The 17,613-nt window shown below is 35.8% G+C and overlaps 1 protein-coding gene across 1 annotated transcript; it reads right to left on the reverse strand.

Annotated features, from left to right (window-relative positions):
* Window positions 1-1,535: 1,535 nt before the first annotated feature.
* LOC115986676 (ribosome-binding ATPase YchF) lies at window positions 1,536-17,273 on the reverse strand. The gene is made up of 11 exons (XM_031109912.1): window positions 16,975-17,273; window positions 15,850-16,038; window positions 15,634-15,687; window positions 12,111-12,221; window positions 10,218-10,280; window positions 9,808-10,062; window positions 8,601-8,747; window positions 8,487-8,514; window positions 5,636-5,706; window positions 3,884-3,943; window positions 1,536-2,007 (listed from the first exon to the last, which is right to left on the reverse strand). The coding sequence occupies exons 1-11, from the start codon at window positions 17,191-17,193 to the stop codon at window positions 1,939-1,941; spliced, it is 1,266 nt and encodes a 421-aa protein (XP_030965772.1). The 5' UTR covers window positions 17,194-17,273; the 3' UTR covers window positions 1,536-1,938.
* Between the last annotated feature and the right edge of the window lie 340 nt (window positions 17,274-17,613).

Genomic DNA, 17,613 nt, shown 5'->3' on the forward strand with positions numbered 1-17,613 from the left:
TGTGCCACCTAATCTAAGGTCATTGGCAATTGCATTGATTGTTAGACGTTACAATTGACCATAAGAATTTAATATTTTAAAAGTGAAGTGACATTATATTAATCTTTAATTTTATTTCACACAATCATCTTATAGAATTTACATTATTTTTTTGAGAGTTTTAACTTATGGCGTCCACTCCTAATAATAGCTATTTATTATTAGACCAAGACACTAATCAGTTTTTGGTGTTGACAGAAATTGAATCCCAAATCTCTTTTACAACCATCGGAAACTTTACCAATTAAGTTAACTGGAACCCACGATAGAATTTACATTATATACATTACACATGTCTTGCTTTTTATTTATTTGAAATAATTTTAAGATTAATTTTTAAGACCATTGCATTATATTTAATAGGCCTTGGCCACTCTCCCTCCTTCAAATTACTTAACACACAGAAAAAATCTTTGTGTCTTCTCATTTTAAAACCAATCAAAAGAAATCATTGCGTTAGGTCTATTAGCGAAAGCAAGTAGTTCAAATGATAGTTTTGTTTTGTATTGTATTGTACCTGCCCTTTTGGTGTAGGCCAAAGTGTTTGTTATCCTAAGATTATTTGCACCTGACTTTTATTTATGAATTCCAGTATTCACCCAAAAATCAAAAATCAAAATCAAAAGGACTAATGCCTAAGGCTAAGGATTGATTGGATAGATTAATTAGGAAGAACATGCAGCTTTTTCAAAGGACAGTGAAGGTCAGGAAGTGATTGGAATTTGATACATCAAACTCATGTAGCCCACCAAGTTGTGTTATGAAGTGTGATGGAAAATACTTCCAAATCTCCGGGGACCCCTTTGCATCAGTGTGAAAACCTGTTCCATCATTATCAAATAAATAAGCACAAGGGGACCCCTCCACCAGCAGAGACTGCTAGGACATGGTATGCTTTTAGGAAAATCAAATGAGGTTTGTATCAACTTTGCTTCCAAGTGAAAACAGCTAGGATTCTCACTTGCTTAGAAGAAAATGCATCATCAATCACATCAATGAAGAGTTAAAACAGGGCAAAGATAAGACCCCTGACCCATGAGAAAACAACATCAAACACAAACCATATCCAATCAGTAAAGAAAATGACATCTGATCTTCAACTTGTTCAATATTAGAATCCTCTTATCTAATTCTAATAATCTTTTGGTTTGCGGTTTACAGTCAAAAAACATAGTTTCTTCAAGGAGAGTAAAGCATAGTCCTTCCTCAAATGATTGGTTGCAAACTTGCAATCATAGTCCAATAGGTAATTCCACGCTTTTGTCAAATTTTAGCAACACGTTCACATTTGGTCTGGGACGAGCCAGCTAGATCATTGTATTATTGAGTGTGATTAGTGTCCCTATAGCATGCTTAATCATAGACAATTATGTAATTATTGGGGTATATTGCCAAATCACTTAGAATCTTCCCAAAAGAATGAGCACAACTGCAAGTGGATGAACAAGAAGCAATGAGAAAAAAATGCAATACAGCTTCAAAGTACACCAGAAATCAAAAGGAATTCTCACAAACAGAAGAAAGAGGTTCGAATTTATTCTCACAGAAGAAATTATTGTAATAGAAACTAATTATGCCCCTCAAGGTTGATAAAAACCAAAGATACACTGACTTCACTTTGATTTTCCTTTTTCTAGTTTCCTTTTCTTTTTCTCTAATATGTTCAATTTCCTAATTGTGTAACCTTGAAATAAAATCAACTCAAATATTTACTCTACAAGAACTACTATCGAGTTTCTTGCATACAAGTGAAAGAATAATCCACCATATTGGTCAGCACTTTGATCATTGTATGAATTCTCGGGCCACCAAAATTTTTAATGAACCATAACCTGGATCACTGGCCAGCTTGTTGGGTTGAGGAATAACCAAATAATTTCAGCCACAATAATACAGTCGTTATACATTGAAACGAAACAGCATTACATCTCCTTCTTGTACAATGTAATCTTTACCCTCAGATCGCAACTGCAATATCAAAATAACACAGCTAATCAGTATGGTATTGGAGAGTTCTTTTTTTCTTTCTTCTAATGTGTGTGTGTGCATGCCATGTTCTATAAATTGCAAAGCCCTTGTTACCGGTAACCCTCACATTCTCACCGTACATACATATCATATGTCATGCATGTTTCAATCAATGAATTTTTATTTATTTTTTTTTTTTTTAATGTTGCTAGGTATAAAGTCATATTTTTTTATTATAAAATGTTCGAGGAAGATCTCTGAATTGGAAGGCTGAAGGAACAGATTTCTATCTCCAATCACCTGGAAATTGGAGACAGTGATGAGTACGAGAGGAACAATAACCCAGCAGTGAAAACAACAAGAAATCATTGAAGCTCTCTATTTTTGGTCCAAAGGCTGGTCCCATCCACAACAACCATCCCCTCCCCCACCAAAAAAAGAGAGATTTGGCAACTAGGGTGAAGACAAGACTCAATCCTGACTCTTTGATACAACAACAGAAAAACTAGACGCTTTAGCAACCAGGCAAGCCGGCACCTTCTAAATTATTGAAGTTTTACAACAGCAACTTTAATGCCAAGAAGAGAGAAAAGGAAAGAGAAATATTTAAATATAAATAATCAACAAAATCTACAGAAGACTAAAGTCTCAATGCAGCCTTCCACACAAGCATCTTCAAGTCAGAAAAATTTGTTTTCTGACTTTCAAGTTCTGAACATAATCCTTGGGTTTCTGTTTTAACAATAACTTCTATTCCATCTACTAATGCACACATCTAGTACCAACAATGGGTCAATAAGTGAGGAGACAAAATTGTTTGTTCAGTTGGTGCATAGAAGTAGCAATAACAATTCCGAAGAAATCATCCACTGCCCCCCGATATAAAAGTGTTGGGCAATGTGGAACCTAATTTATGTTTGATCCGGATTATAACCCGATCTGATAAAAAAGTATTACAATTTTTAATGGGAGATTTTCTGAAGTTTAGTCCATAGAATGGAAACCTGGGCTGATAGGCCTAAGCCAGAAACTTTTTGGCCCATTTTTAGCCCATTGTGAATCTGTTGTATATACCGTTTTTTCAAATTAGGGTTTGGGGTGTTGAGTTGGAGAAAATTGTAATGCCACATTTTATATAATTTCCCTAAAAATAGTGAAACCACTGCAACTCCGTGGACGTAGGCAAATTGCCGAACCACTTAATTTCTTGTGTCAAGTTTGATTGCCTTTTGTGTGAGTAATTTTTTCTTTCTATTTTTTTCATCTCATAGATCTGGGAATTCGTTTACATTCCCAACATATTTAACAACTATAGGGGTCATAGATCTTTCATAATATAAACATGACTACTGGATTCATTACAAAATTCACTTTTCCTCCTAGGTAGATTACTTGTTGAACACACTGGAATTCACAACTAGTCCAAACATACGAAAATATCAACACAAAATGTTTTCACAAACTTGTCTAATTTCTAACTTTTCCCAGATATGGAAATTCTGTAATATTTTCCTAGGCAGATATATATAAACTTGATCAAACAGAAGATATATCTCTCCCCCAAGTATAGCTCTCAGCCAAAAACTATTGATCCTTGGATGATCTCATTCTCACATGTTAGCATGTGATTTTGTACAGTACTGAAGCTAATGCAGTTTCATGTGTCTTTGAATTCTATTCATTAGCTAGTAATTCATTTTGAATTGTGAATCAACAGACTCCAAATAAAACCCATCATTTACAGATGATATCCAATTTATGCAATACTAAACATGATGAGTATCAGAACCTCAGAAAGAAGTTTTCTTTTTGTCTTGTCTTATGAATTTATTAACCAACAAAAAAGGTAAATGTTCATTAAAAGCAACCAACTCACAAGTCCTTTCTCCCTTGCAGCAGCAAGTGAACCAGCAGCAACAAAATCATCATAAGCCACCTGATAAATCAGTCAGGTCATCATTATACATATTACCAGATATTGGGCAAAAATAATATGCCAGGAAAGGATGATAGTTTTTGACCCTAGAACATTTGCAGATACTTCAATAAACAATTGAAATATTCCATTTGCCTATGGATAAGCAGTCAAATTCTAGAGTGCCTACTGGTTAACTGAGAAAAAATTGATATATTATTATTATTTTTTTTTATCATAGCTATTGTAAGAAAAATAAGAAAGAAATATATGTGCAGTTTGCAACACACTTTTAGTAGATCTATAATATGGAGATGTAGTAATCAAATATTGCTCAGTTGAAGTGAATAGCTTTAGTATTAATCTGAAAGAGTAAGATTTCTTTCCATTCAAACTACAGTACCTCCATAGACATAGCTGTGTATAATTTCATTTCATGAAGATATTTTTGTGGAATGGGACAACTTTCCTACTAAAGACATGATAGAACATTGTGTTTACCCAATGTCTGTACTAGCACTCTTCTAGGTAATAACAATGCAAGTCTGTGTGGGTGGCAGTGGCATAGCACTTTGTACAATTTTCTATATGAACTTGTTTCTAGTTTTTTTTTTTTTTTTTGGATACATAATGATCTTGTTACCAGTTTTGTACCTCATGTACATGTCGAAGAAAAAATATCAACAAAAACATAACGCAATAGTTTCCAGTCAAACAAACTTGTTTGTATCACAAATGAGAGTGACAGGCTAAAAACACTATAGCGCAGCCATGAAACAAAAGCTATGGACATCAAGTCTGACAGAAAAATCCAATGCATGATCTTTAAATCAGCATAAAAACATAAGGAAAATAATGATCTTTGAGGTTGGTGTAAGTTACAAGGTTAAGATTCTATAATAAGTGAGAAAAGGCTAAGCTTTTGCTTGAATTTGGGGCTGGACTGTTTGTGAGAGGCTACATCACAGCAAGAATAGAATAACTTTTTCTCTTCTTTTAGAAAGAACTGAAAATCACACTAGGTAGGGTCTTGGCATCACACCACATTAAAGCACTACAAGGAACCAAAAGAACTGCTCATTCTGTCAATTACAAGAATACATCATATGTAAAGAAAATGATTTTAGGCAAGCAAGCAAGAGCTAAGACTTGGACCAGTCAAGAGCCACTGAACTTGGCCAAAACTAGTAACCACACCCCTTAAATGAAAGCCAAACACCGGCTACCTAGCTGCTGGGTCAAATTGAAAAGACTAAAGTGTTTATAATCCTGCAGTTATTACCTTACTCTAAAGTCTCTTGATTTTTATAAAGTAGAGAAATCCATCCCTGAAATCATACTAATGGTCAATAAAGTTTAATTCTCTCTTCTTTTCATGGTCCTCTGCAATCTGAATCACTATATACCTAAAGTTCTGCAGCTGATTGTATTTGACTCAGAAGATAAGTTCCATGTCACTAAAACAAAAAAGATATGATATTTCTAGAATCAAGATTCCGTGGCCATTAAATTTCCCCTCGGAAAATTACTGAAATTTAAGTGTTAAATTTTTAAGAGAGATGCCAAAGAATTTTCATGCTTGTTTAAGTTGACCATATATTATTATTTCATACAATTCTTTTTTTTTTTTAACCAAAAAAAAAGAAAAAAAAAAGCAACAAACTTAAACATATTTAAACATAGGTAGTTAAAACTTCTACTTCTGATACTCACAGTCTCAGCTCGAATGAAACCTTTCTCAAAGTCTGAGTGGATAACTCCAGCAGCTTGAGGTGCAGTCATTCCTAAATAAATAAAGAACGAAAATCAGACGACAATCTGACCACGACAGCAAAGATATGAATAAAGAGTTCAATATACATTGTTTAAGCCATCTCCGGTTTATCCAATCGCAACATAGGACTTTGGTGTAGAGACACTTTTCTTAAGGATGCATATCCTGAATTTTATAACATAGCAAGGGATAGAGATGCAAAGGTGCCAGATTTTTTAGAATGGACAAATGGTGGCATTCATTTAAACCCACTTTATTCTGATCTTGACATCATTGGAAGCTTGAGTCTATGGTTTGGATTTTATAGGATCTATACATTGTTTGTATTAATTCAATGGAAGAGGATAAGATGATTTGGCTTCCATAAACAAGCTGGGGTTTTCAAGTCAAAACTTATTATAAAGCTTTGAATTTGAAAGACCGGGGGGGGGGGGGGGGGGGGGGGGGGGGGGGGGGGGGGGTGGTGTGCAAAAAATCATTTCCTTGGAGAAGCATATGGAGAACTAAAGCTTCACCAAGAGTGGCTTTTCTCATATGGACAGTGGCAATTGAAAGACTCTTACAAGAGATAGTGATCATGAACTGGTTTTGATTGGATGCATACTCTAGCCAGCATCCCACCTATGTCTTTCGTCAATTTTATTGACTTTCTTGCGTTGCAATCTGTTTTCTTTGGAAAGGGCTTTGACTCATCCTTTGTGTTATTCCCTTTTATTTTTCTAATAAAACCTGAAGTTATATTTAAAATAAATAAATAAATAAAATAAAATAAAAAGAGTATGTGCAAGGCAAATGGGGATTTCAATGGATCATTTACTTTTACAATGTACCATTGCTCGTGAACGGTGGGACTTAGAGTTCTGTTTGTTTGGGATTAAAAGGGTGACGCTGAGAATGATGATTAGGCTTTTGGAGTGTTGGAAAGGAAGGTTGGGTAAACGAGAAGGAATTGAAATTTTGACAGTCATTCCTATATGTTTGATGTATCATATTTGGAGAGAAGGTACAGTGTATTGTGATATCCCGGATTGTGTGGATTTGAACTATGAAGGCATTGTGTGGGCTTGTGCTAAGTCCCACATCAAAAAGATACTTGGTCAATTTGGACTATATAAGCAATTTTTTTTTATAAGTAATAAACTTTATTGATATAAAAAAAAAAAAAAAAAAAAAAAAAAAAAAAAAAAAAAAATTGACACCCTAGTACACAGGGAGTGTACGGGGTCAACAATCAAGAATAAAAATTACAAGAATCAAGAAAAATGAGAAGAGAAGAGAATGATTGGTTTTGCAAAACAGACAGCCAATCCAATAAAGTTCTAAAGAAAAAAAGCTTAAGGTTGGGTATGGATCTCTCAATATCTTCAAAACATCTACTATTTCTCTCATTCCAAAGACACCACATTAAGCAATGGGGAATGATTCTCCATATATTCCCATTTCGATGACAACCAAACCGGCCTAGCCAGCAAGCTAGAAGTCTGATAACTGATTGTGGCATAACCCAACTTACTCCAAATAGACCAAAACCATAGACCACAAATCCCTAACAACCAGACAATGAAGAAAAAGATGGTCAACTGATTCACCATTACACTTACTCATATAACACCAATCCAATATCCAAATCTTCCTTTTTCTCAAATTGTCGACTGTCAAGCATTTTCCCAAAGCAGCAGTCCAGACAAAGAAAGCTACTCTAGCAGGGATCTTCTGTTGCCAAATGCTTTTCCATGGCCAACAACTATCAATAGCACCCGCTAGAAGACTATAATAATCTTTAACCATAAATCCCTTACTTCTATTTGTTTTCCAACACATTTTGTCCTCCCCAAACCCCCTTACTGATGAGCCATATATAGTAACCATGAAGCTTGACACAGCCTCCAAATCCCGAACATGACAATCCCTAAAGAAGCTTCCATCCCAAAAAAGGACCCCATTAGTGAACTTCAAAAGCTCAGCCACACTTGCCTTCTTATTTCTACAAAATCGAAACAAATCTAGATAACTGACAGCTAGTGGTGATTCCCCACACCAATGGTCATGCCAAAATGTAACTAATACTTTTGGAGTATATTGTGAATATGGCTAGTGTTTTCCTTAGATCATGAAAAACATGTTTGAGAGAAGATTAAAAAAAAAAAAGGGTAAAGAGATTGAAGCATCTAGTCCTAAGGCCTCTCCATGAGTGGACTAAGGCCTCTCCACAAGTTTTCTTGATTTCTAGACATGCTGAACTTTAGAAATTACCTTTTTTTTTCCCGTAATTTATACATTTGGTTTAGGGAAAAACTTAGGTATAGTACTACATTACATTAGGTTCTCCAATTAAATTCAAATACTTGGTTGCATTATCCAATAAAACACAAACAATGTTATCATTTTCAAGGACAATTAAATTCAATACAAATATATGGTTGAATTTAATTAGGGAACCTAATGCATTGCACCTTAAGGTATTATATCTAAGTTTTACTCTCTGGTCTATACTCTTGCATGCATCTTGTGTACTATGGTAGCACCCTTTTGCATTTTATTAATGAAAATCATTATTACTTATCCAAAAATATAGGATGTCTCCCATATGAAGAAAGAAAGCCACCAAAAGGGAAAAAAAATCTCTGAGAGAACTATTGGTCATAGTAATTCTCTTTTGATAAGTTCTCTTTCATATCTGACCAATTCTTGAGACAAATGTTCGTGCTTGTTTGGAGTAATTCAAGGGCCACTAAAAGGAATTTATCATCATTGTACAACATTTTGACATCCAGCAGAACAAAAGCTAACCTGAAAGTATGGTCCATGCTTTTGTTTCCTGCACAAAACAATTATTAAAAAACAAATTTTTAATATATAAAATGAATAACATTCAAAAAACTCTTCCCAAACTTATCTTCGTACCTTCTCGCCAGAAGTGAAGTATGTACGCATCCCTAAAAGGCTATAAGTTGCCCTAATTAGGTTTCCAAGACCACTTTCACTGACACCAAGAGATTTTAAATACTCTATCCTTTCTTCATATGGAAGTTCAGTAAGCTCTGACTCAACCTGCAGGTAAAAAAGTCATTAGTTTACTTGCCTGATGTCATAGTTAAGATAAGGAAGACCAAGATCAGCACAGGGTTTATCAAAACAATTAAAAAGACAAACATTTTATCTCACACTCCTTTTGTTGGTAGTAAAATGTTTTCCGAAAAAACATCTTTCTCATTTTCAGGTGTTTGTTTTATTGTAAAATCTGCATTTTCAGGTGTTTGTTTTATTGTAAAATCTGCTCAAATCTGAAAATGATTTCCATTGACCGGAAAGTCCTTTGTAAAAATATGTAGAATATTTTACCAAAATTTTTCCACTAAAATATTTTCCAAATTATTGAGCTTGCACGCACCCCCCACCCTGGCTGTCTTGCAACAAAATCCACCCCCCGCCCCCAACCTTCTCTCTTTCCAATCTGAACGAGCTGAGTCCCTGCCACATGGAGAGGAAGCCATCGGTGGCTGCACTGGCCATGATCAAGTTCCATGGGTCAGCCACAATCGAGAGCCCGCCCCACATGGTGAAGCTTCCTTCGATCTGCCACCCACTGAGAACACAAACGCACCACCAATCAATCAACCTACCGCCCATCACAATGCAAACACCCAAGCTGATCTAGGTTAGTGCCAACACCAATGTTGATCTTGATTTTTCATGCTTCCCGATTTGGGTTCACAACAGATCTTTTTTTGGCTTCCCCATTTTTTGAGTGGTTGATGAGATGGATTTGGTCACGTATGTGTCAATTTGGTGGTTTGTGCTTAGATTTGGTGGGTTGTGAGATCACAGAAAAGTTTTTTATTTTACAACAAAACAAACACCAAAAATGATTTTCAGAGCATTTTCAAGAACACCCCCAAACACCAAAAACAAAAATGTTTTCAGTTGAAAACATTTTACATTTGAAATTTTTTTTAATACAAAACAAATGAAACATTAGCAGAAGATGCATTCAATCCCCATACCCTAGCTCATGCATGCACAAGCCCACCCACATGCTCAGATGCCCAAGCTGAGAGAACTATTACTAGTTAAAATTGTAAAGGTTTCTGTTCAGAAGTAGCCAACAGACCTGTGCTGAGATTGACACCAGTCCAGATTGTAATTCTGATGCAACATTCATCACTTCTTTGACATGAGGATTATTTTCAGGCTCAGCTAGCTCAGTCTCAGCAACATTGGCAACATAGATGATTGGTTTCATTGTTAACAAGCAAAGATGCTTTATAGCATCCTTTTCAAACTCTGTCAAAGTTACTGATCGTGCTGGTTTTCCATCCATAAGTGCCTGCTGAATCTTTTCCAAGGCAGACTTCTCTGCTTCTTCCTAGGAAAAAAAAATTGAAACACTTTAGGTTAACATATTTCAAAATACAGAAGGCGAGAAAGGAAAAGAATTTGGTGGGGGTTAGGAAAGGTTGAAAATGATAACAAGCTACTAATACTTGTATTTTAACTTGGAAGAATGGAAGATCATCTTACCTTTACTTTAGATTGTGAATCCTTCGCCTTGCCTTTCTTGAGTTTCTCCATTCTTTTCTCAATCTGCACTTCTTGTAAAGGATACAATTTAGTTCTATCAGTTCACCTCACCCTTCTGAGCTATTAACATATGATTAATGACAACTAAGAGCCCATAAAGATGATCAGAACAAGGAATGTCTGTTCACTAAATAAAAGAAAAAACTTTCAAGCAATGTTCTTGAAGGCAAAAGGCAATTGAGGGATTAATACCCCATCTAAGTATACAAACCCTGGAGTTGTTGCACCAAGCAATGCATCAGAAAATGAAACGTTTGATATCAGAAAACAGTTATGTGGTAATAGGAAAACTATTAGAAACAATGTTCAATCCATTAAAATGAACTGACTTAAACTATTAGTTATCTGAACAAAAATTTCTCTGACAATTTCATCTATGAACTGCAACCAAGTAAAGAGGATTTATGGGATGGGCACTGACATAAAAGGCTTTATTAGTACTTTTAGTGAAAAGTTGTAACATATGCCTGCTGTGTTTAATTCAAACTAAGGTTAACCAGGTAAATATTAATAGTGAAGGAAAGTATTATTCCAAGTTGGGAAATGGCTGACAATTATGTGTGGAGTGACTTGGGGAGGATTTGGGTTTGTTGGAAAGGAGCTAATAATTAGAAAATTGAAAAAATGAGTGTCTGATCAGGAAGAAGTTATGAAGGGAGGTTTACACATAGGAAGAAGTTATGATTGGATATCATTACCTTCAAGTGACAAGTTGGAACTATGCCGTGGGTTCTTACCGGGGATTTTTATAGTATTAGAGATCCTAGTGAAAAAATAGGTCATAACTATAACTGTTAAGATGAAGACTTCACAAAGTGTCTTTGTAAGGCTGACTAACAGGCTATCTTTTTATTGGTAGCTTGTTCACTTGGAATAACAAGAGGGAGGCCGATGACATGGCGGCTAAAAAGTTGGATAGGGTGTATCAGATCATCCCCAATGCTTATAACTTTTGAAGCTGCTGCTATCTCAGGCTCTCTCTCTCTCTCTCTCTCTCTCTCTCTCTCTCTGTGTTGTCAGTTAGTGTTAGCTATAAACTGGGTTTTGTACTGAGGACTTCAATACCACTATGATGAGGCTTTACCTAGGATGGCACAATATAACAAGAAGACGCATCACTAGGATCCGTACAAGATTACGAGAGATCCATACATGCAGGGAGTTTTAAAAAAGGGGGGCCATTAGGAATAAAAGCATCATCGTTCAACACCTATTAAAAAGGGGGAACCAATGTGGAAGTACAAATGCTGCTTAATTTTACCTTAATGTAACGGTAAAATAGACCAAGCCAAGTTGCCTGAACTGTAGGTGCATTTTATAAACAAGGGTTTGGCCTTCCCAAAAGAGGCAATAAGAAAATAAGTTTAACAATTCCTATATTATTATAGGTCTTTGTGACAGCTATCTTTTTTTCCATAATCTACAAGCTTTGGGCAGCTAGTAAGAAATGTCAAAACAAAGGCAGGACCACTTATAAGCTGCAATTAGTTCAAGTTCCACAAATATTGAGGAATCTTGGAGATCTCCTGCATGAAATGAAAACCGTATGACCATAACAGTAAAATCGTGCAAACGAATAATATTTCTAAGGGGGAAAAAGGAAGAAGAAACCAAAAAAACATGATGTGTACAACAAGGAAGCATATCATTTAACCAAACTGTGTATATACATTGTAGCTGGTACCAGTCAAATCATAGTAATACCAGGAAACAAGAAATTGAGATCAAATTCAACATGATACTGTCCACAAAATGATTTTAGTAAGTTTGATGAGATAGCTCCTGATTTTACGTCAAAAAGGCACATGTAGAACAAGCTATAATTAGCAATACCTGGTCCAAATCTGAGAAAACGAGCTCTAAGTTTATAACTTCGATATCAGATTTTGGATTGACTTTCCCATTCACATGAACAATGTCATTATCCTCAAAACAGCGTACAACCTGAAAGAATAATCATTAGGCCATTTATAACATAAAACAGATATGTAGTAACAAAAAGCACCATCTTAATAAATTAAATTACAAGTGTACTAATAGCACCACCTTACCCTTAACAAAGTTGGGATATTCTCAAAACATTGCTTGCACCGATTTCTAACATGAAAATTTTCGATGAGTAAAAATGATTGACTAATAGTTAACAACAAGATAAAAGAGTGACACCCTAGTCCACTGAAAAATAGAACATCCATCCTAGGGCTGTTCATGGATCCACCCAACCTGACAAAACTGATCGATTCGACCCATCCCAATAAGGCGCAGTCAGTTTTATCTATTACTTTGGCCAGAAGTGGGTCAGGAACTGTCAAATCCAATCTATATCGGTCAAATATAGAGTCTAGGCATCTGTCACCTGATAACCTGACCCAACTGCATCCCCTAGCTTCCACCATGCCTTGCAATTTCAATCTGACATTTAACTTTGCAACCACAGCCCCAAATCTTGTCTCTCCTCACCACTATTGTTGCTTGCTCCAGCCAAATCTACTACCTCCACCCTAGACCTCATCTCTCCTCACCACCTTTGTCCCTCAATCTAGATATACATCATTCCATCTCATTTCCCTCAAGTTCACACAGGTAAGGGTTTCTACTTTCTTTCCTTTTTTTTTATTTTTTTTTATTGATAAGTTACACACGCATCTAGTGGGTCTTGAACCCACGACCTCACACTTCACCTAGCACTTGCAAGGGGAGGAAGTGTCAATTGAGCTAGAGCTCATTGGCATGAGGGTTCCTAATTTCTACATAGAAAATTTTGGGGGTTTTTTCTGTTTAGTTGTGATTTGTTGGTAGTCTTGCAGGTTTTGGTTCTGGTGAGGCAGAGCTAGGTTGTGGTGTTAAGCTGACAACTGAGTTGTGTGGGTGTTTTAGTTAGGCATAGTTGGTGCTAGTGGTGGTTTCGAATGACCCATATGTAGAGAATTGAAGCAACACTGGCAGTGTATTTGGATTTTGCCTATTTCAAATTACAATAGTGAGTTGGTGTTTGATTGGGCCTATTAGCTTATGTGGGTAAAGGGTTGTTGAGGAAATTAAAGAATTTTTAGGGATTTTGGATTGAAAGATTGTGATTAGGAGGATTGATGGGTTGTTTTGTTCAAAATTATAGTTTTTTCAGGTTTTAATTTTGATTTGGAAGGTTTTACATGTGTAAAACAAACCAGCCCAATACCTAATTGGCACAACCAACCAGACCACACTGACCGTTTGACCCAAGCTGATAACATCAACCTGTAGGCACAGTGCCTTAAATGGAGTGGCTTAGAAAATGTCTCATCAATGAGGTTGGTGCAGTGCAAAAAAAAAAAAGGCAAAAAGCCAATCACACTGCACCAATTACAACTATACTCATGCCTATGTGGTCAAAACCAAGTTCAAACCAATTGTCTTTTTCCCACTACGCAGAAAGTTTCATCGGCACCGGACTTTACCTCCAAGTATCATCACCCATTTGTATCATATGACATCTAAGTAGCAAAAGATTTTGAGAAACGTTCTTCTAAGATATGTCACAAGCTTCAAATTGTTTAGACAAGTCCAAAGCCAGGCATTTTATTTTTCTATTTTTTTCCCCCTTTCTTGATGCAATATGCCAGGCTCTTCATGTCTCTTTTTCTTTCTTGCAGAAGCAAATAATCTTGTGTTTTTCCTCTTTGAAAATCCATTCTAAAGATAGAAAGGCCATTCCATCCCAACATCAGTCCCATCCCCCTCTGGCCCCCTCTTTCCTCCTTCTTTAACAGTCATACCAAAGCCTCCTAGGAATTTTCCGGGACAACATCATTAATGTCTTATTTTAAAATCTAGAAGTAGGATAAATTTACATTGCTGGATTCATCACCCACTTGACATTGTGCGGACACCAAATTAATGTTGATTGATTCCATTGGTCCTAATTATGAGATTTGAAATTTATTTTATTTTGAGGGTTTTTAAAGGATTCAGTTGTTACCTTAATTAGGTTTGATTTCCCTTCCTTATTCAATGAAATTTGGGACCCTGTTCAAAGGCCCTAGAGGAAACATTATTTTATTATTGAATTTGATGAATAATATGGAATTGATATTTTTTTTCTCTCTATCTTGGTGGTAATTCCAAGCAGCCTTAGGTGGTGAAGCCTAGGGCTGTCATGTTGTTCCCTTTTTCTTTTCTTTTCTTTTCTTTTTTTTTTTTTTTTTTAATTGGCCTACATCACTAAATAGTTGAGGATTTCAACAAAAGGGAGAGTTTTTTTTTTTTTTTTAATAGGTTTTTAAAAAAAAAAAAAACTGCAAAATGACATCCAAATTAATAATTTCCCTCAACTGGAGGAAATATTTTGCAAGTCTAAGTAAAATGGCATATTAACTTAAAAATTCTCCCAAAAAAAAACTTTCTAATGTAAAACCATCAGGAAATAAACACCATTATCGCGTTTTAGTCAAATAAACTAAAACCCATGTCATCATCCGACTCTTCAGCAGGCTCTTCCTTCTTCTCTTCCTCCTTGGCAGCAGCAGCAGCAGGGGCGGCGGCAACAGCAAACTTGATAGGATCCTACAGATATTGGGTTGCATTGGATCATGCCTAAACAGGTGGTGATTTATTTACTTTTGGAAAGGAAGGTTCGGTAGGCACCATGAACAAACATATAGAATGCCTCCTTTATGCATCAAGTGGTATATTTGGAGAGAACATATATTTGTAGTTTTGAAGATTGTGGGAAAACAACTTCAGAGAAAAAGCTACTACTATTTGAAGACACTTCATGACTGGATAGCTACTACTGGCGTTTTTCTTTTTCAAAAGGTGACATGACTCCCGGGAAGGCCAAAATGATTTAACCAAGTCAGCTATCATAGAAGAAAACATCCTTCTACTAACTTTTATGTTTATTTCTGTAAAGATCACAGCCATTTGAACCAAATAGAACTTGCACCCCTCCTTTAAGCACATGATGCCTGCTTTAAGCATCACTAAAGATCTTATGGCCCATAGTTTAAGAAAAAAAATTTAAGTATATGACTTCAATAGCAAAGATGACTCGTGGTAGCAGAGCGTAAACACTATTAATATCAACATAAATAACAAATAACAAATAAAAAGTCGAGCAGCTTAGGCAAAAGATTGTCCAAGGTGAAATTATGCTAAAAAAAGATAAAGTTCAGAAAAATTGATGTTATCCTGTATTGTAATTCCAGAACTTTGTTCCTACATCAAATTATTGCAAAAATTGATGTTATGCAACATGACAAATTCGTTAAATAAAAAAATGCTGAGGAAAACAAAGATAACTCTTTTATTATAAGTAGAGGAAAACAAAGATGATAAATCCATAAATGAATATGAATGTGTTATAAAAGGCAAAAACCTGAAGTATGGAGTCCACTTCACGAATGTGTGATAAAAATTTATTACCCAAACCCTGGAATGAGAAATTTAAAAAAGAATAAGTTGATGCATAACAAGCTAATTGCAGTAAAAAATAAAAGACAGAAAATGGTCATACCAAAAAAGAAAAAATCAACATAGAATATTGGATGACACCAAAAGCAAACTAGAACTGGTAAAAGACAAAGTATGTCACCTCGCCTTGACTGGCACCCTTGACAAGCCCAGCAATATCCACAAACTCTATGGATGCTGGGACCGCTCGTTTAGATTTGCTAAGATCAGAAAGTACTTGAAGCCGCTGATCTGGAACTGCAACAATCCCTACATTTGGCTCTATTGTGCAAAAAGGGAAATTAGCAGCTTGAGCCTTTCCATTCTCAACCTACACATAAAAAATTACTATATGGTAATATTATGTATTCCTCAAAACACTGATTATGAACATAGATAATACCCAGAACTTCAATATTAATCATCAAGCAACTTGATCAATAAAGTAACAATACAAGAACAAACAAGTAGCTAAAGTGTACAATGTAAAAGCTGGAAGGCCCAACAGTTGTGGAGATTTGTTTTTAGATCTTTTGCAATCTCTTGGGTCTTACCAGAGAGAGTGATTGATCTTTCGTTTGGGTGGAGGAGCTGGATGGGAAAAGATTTGCCTGATATTTGTAAATTGGGCCCGTTATGTCATACATTTGAGGATACGGAGAATACGAGGGATCAGCTCCTAGCCTCATTTGTAGGCACTTTGCTTGATTGGTCTCATGCTTGTGGTTTCACAACTTAGACATTCCATTCTAGTTTTTATAGAGTCACTATCATTTTGTACATAATAATTCTTTTGGCTACTTAGTGCGCTTTTTGCACGAAGTAGTCTTTTTTTTTTTTCAATAAAACTATTCTTACTTATCAAAAAGAAAGCAAGAAGTCATATAAAGTGACCATAAGAACGACTTCATTAGCTCCATGCATACGTTAGTTTGTTACAGCAAAACCCCATCAAAAACATAACTCTAGTCCTGACATTATAAATTTAGAATGTCGTGAACATTGTTTTGTATTAGATCTAAGATTTCATCAATATTACCAAAAATCTTCTTTTTTCTCTTTTGGGTTAGCTAATAAGATTTCAAATTATCAAAAATTGTTGAAACCAATCAAGTAAACTGAAACTAACTAGAGCTAACATTTCCATTGCATTTTGTAAAATTTCCATTGTCTGTACTAAATTCTTGGACTAAAACCCTGACTCCATCACTGAACACATGCATATATACATGTTGATTGTAGAGAGAGAGAGCGAGAAGGGGCTTACGACGGCGTTGAAGAGAGTGGATTTGCCGACATTGGGGAGGCCAACGATGCCGGCTCTAAGGCTCATGCTTATTTTGGAGGCTGAGGAAGAGAATCGCCGCCGCTGAAGAGAGTGACACCTCTCTGCGAGAAGGAGGAGAGAGTGGTTTCTTGACAGAGATGATGACTTCAATGGATTCACCAGTGCCGGAACAAGGTGAAGGCACGCTGCTCTCGCCATTGTTTTGCTACAGAGAGAGAGAGGTTTATCTATCTATCTCTCTGGAAAAATAGAGGGAAAGGAGGGCCACGCTCTTGGATTTGGGGTTGCAAATTGTCTACGGTTTAAACCCTGCGAAATGACCCTTTTCTACGGTTTAAACCCTGCGATTCCTCCGTATAAGTTTTGAGGTGTCCGGTTTTTGTAAAGTTGTCAAAGTTTGTGGGAGAAATCCCCAATTTTCCACTAAACAATTAACATGATCGCATATTTTTTTTGAAATTCTGAAAAGTGAATATTATATTTTTTAAGTTCTTAATACACCTGTTAAATTTCATATATTTCGTTTAAATCTAAGGGTGGCAAATGGGTGGATTTGGGGTGGGTATATATAAACTCATTTACCCATTAAAACTCATTTAACTAATTGTTTCTAACCCA

The sequence above is a fragment of the Quercus lobata genome, chromosome 4 (genome assembly GCF_001633185.2).
Source record: "Quercus lobata isolate SW786 chromosome 4, ValleyOak3.0 Primary Assembly, whole genome shotgun sequence".
Taxonomy (NCBI): Eukaryota; Viridiplantae; Streptophyta; class Magnoliopsida; order Fagales; family Fagaceae; genus Quercus; species Quercus lobata.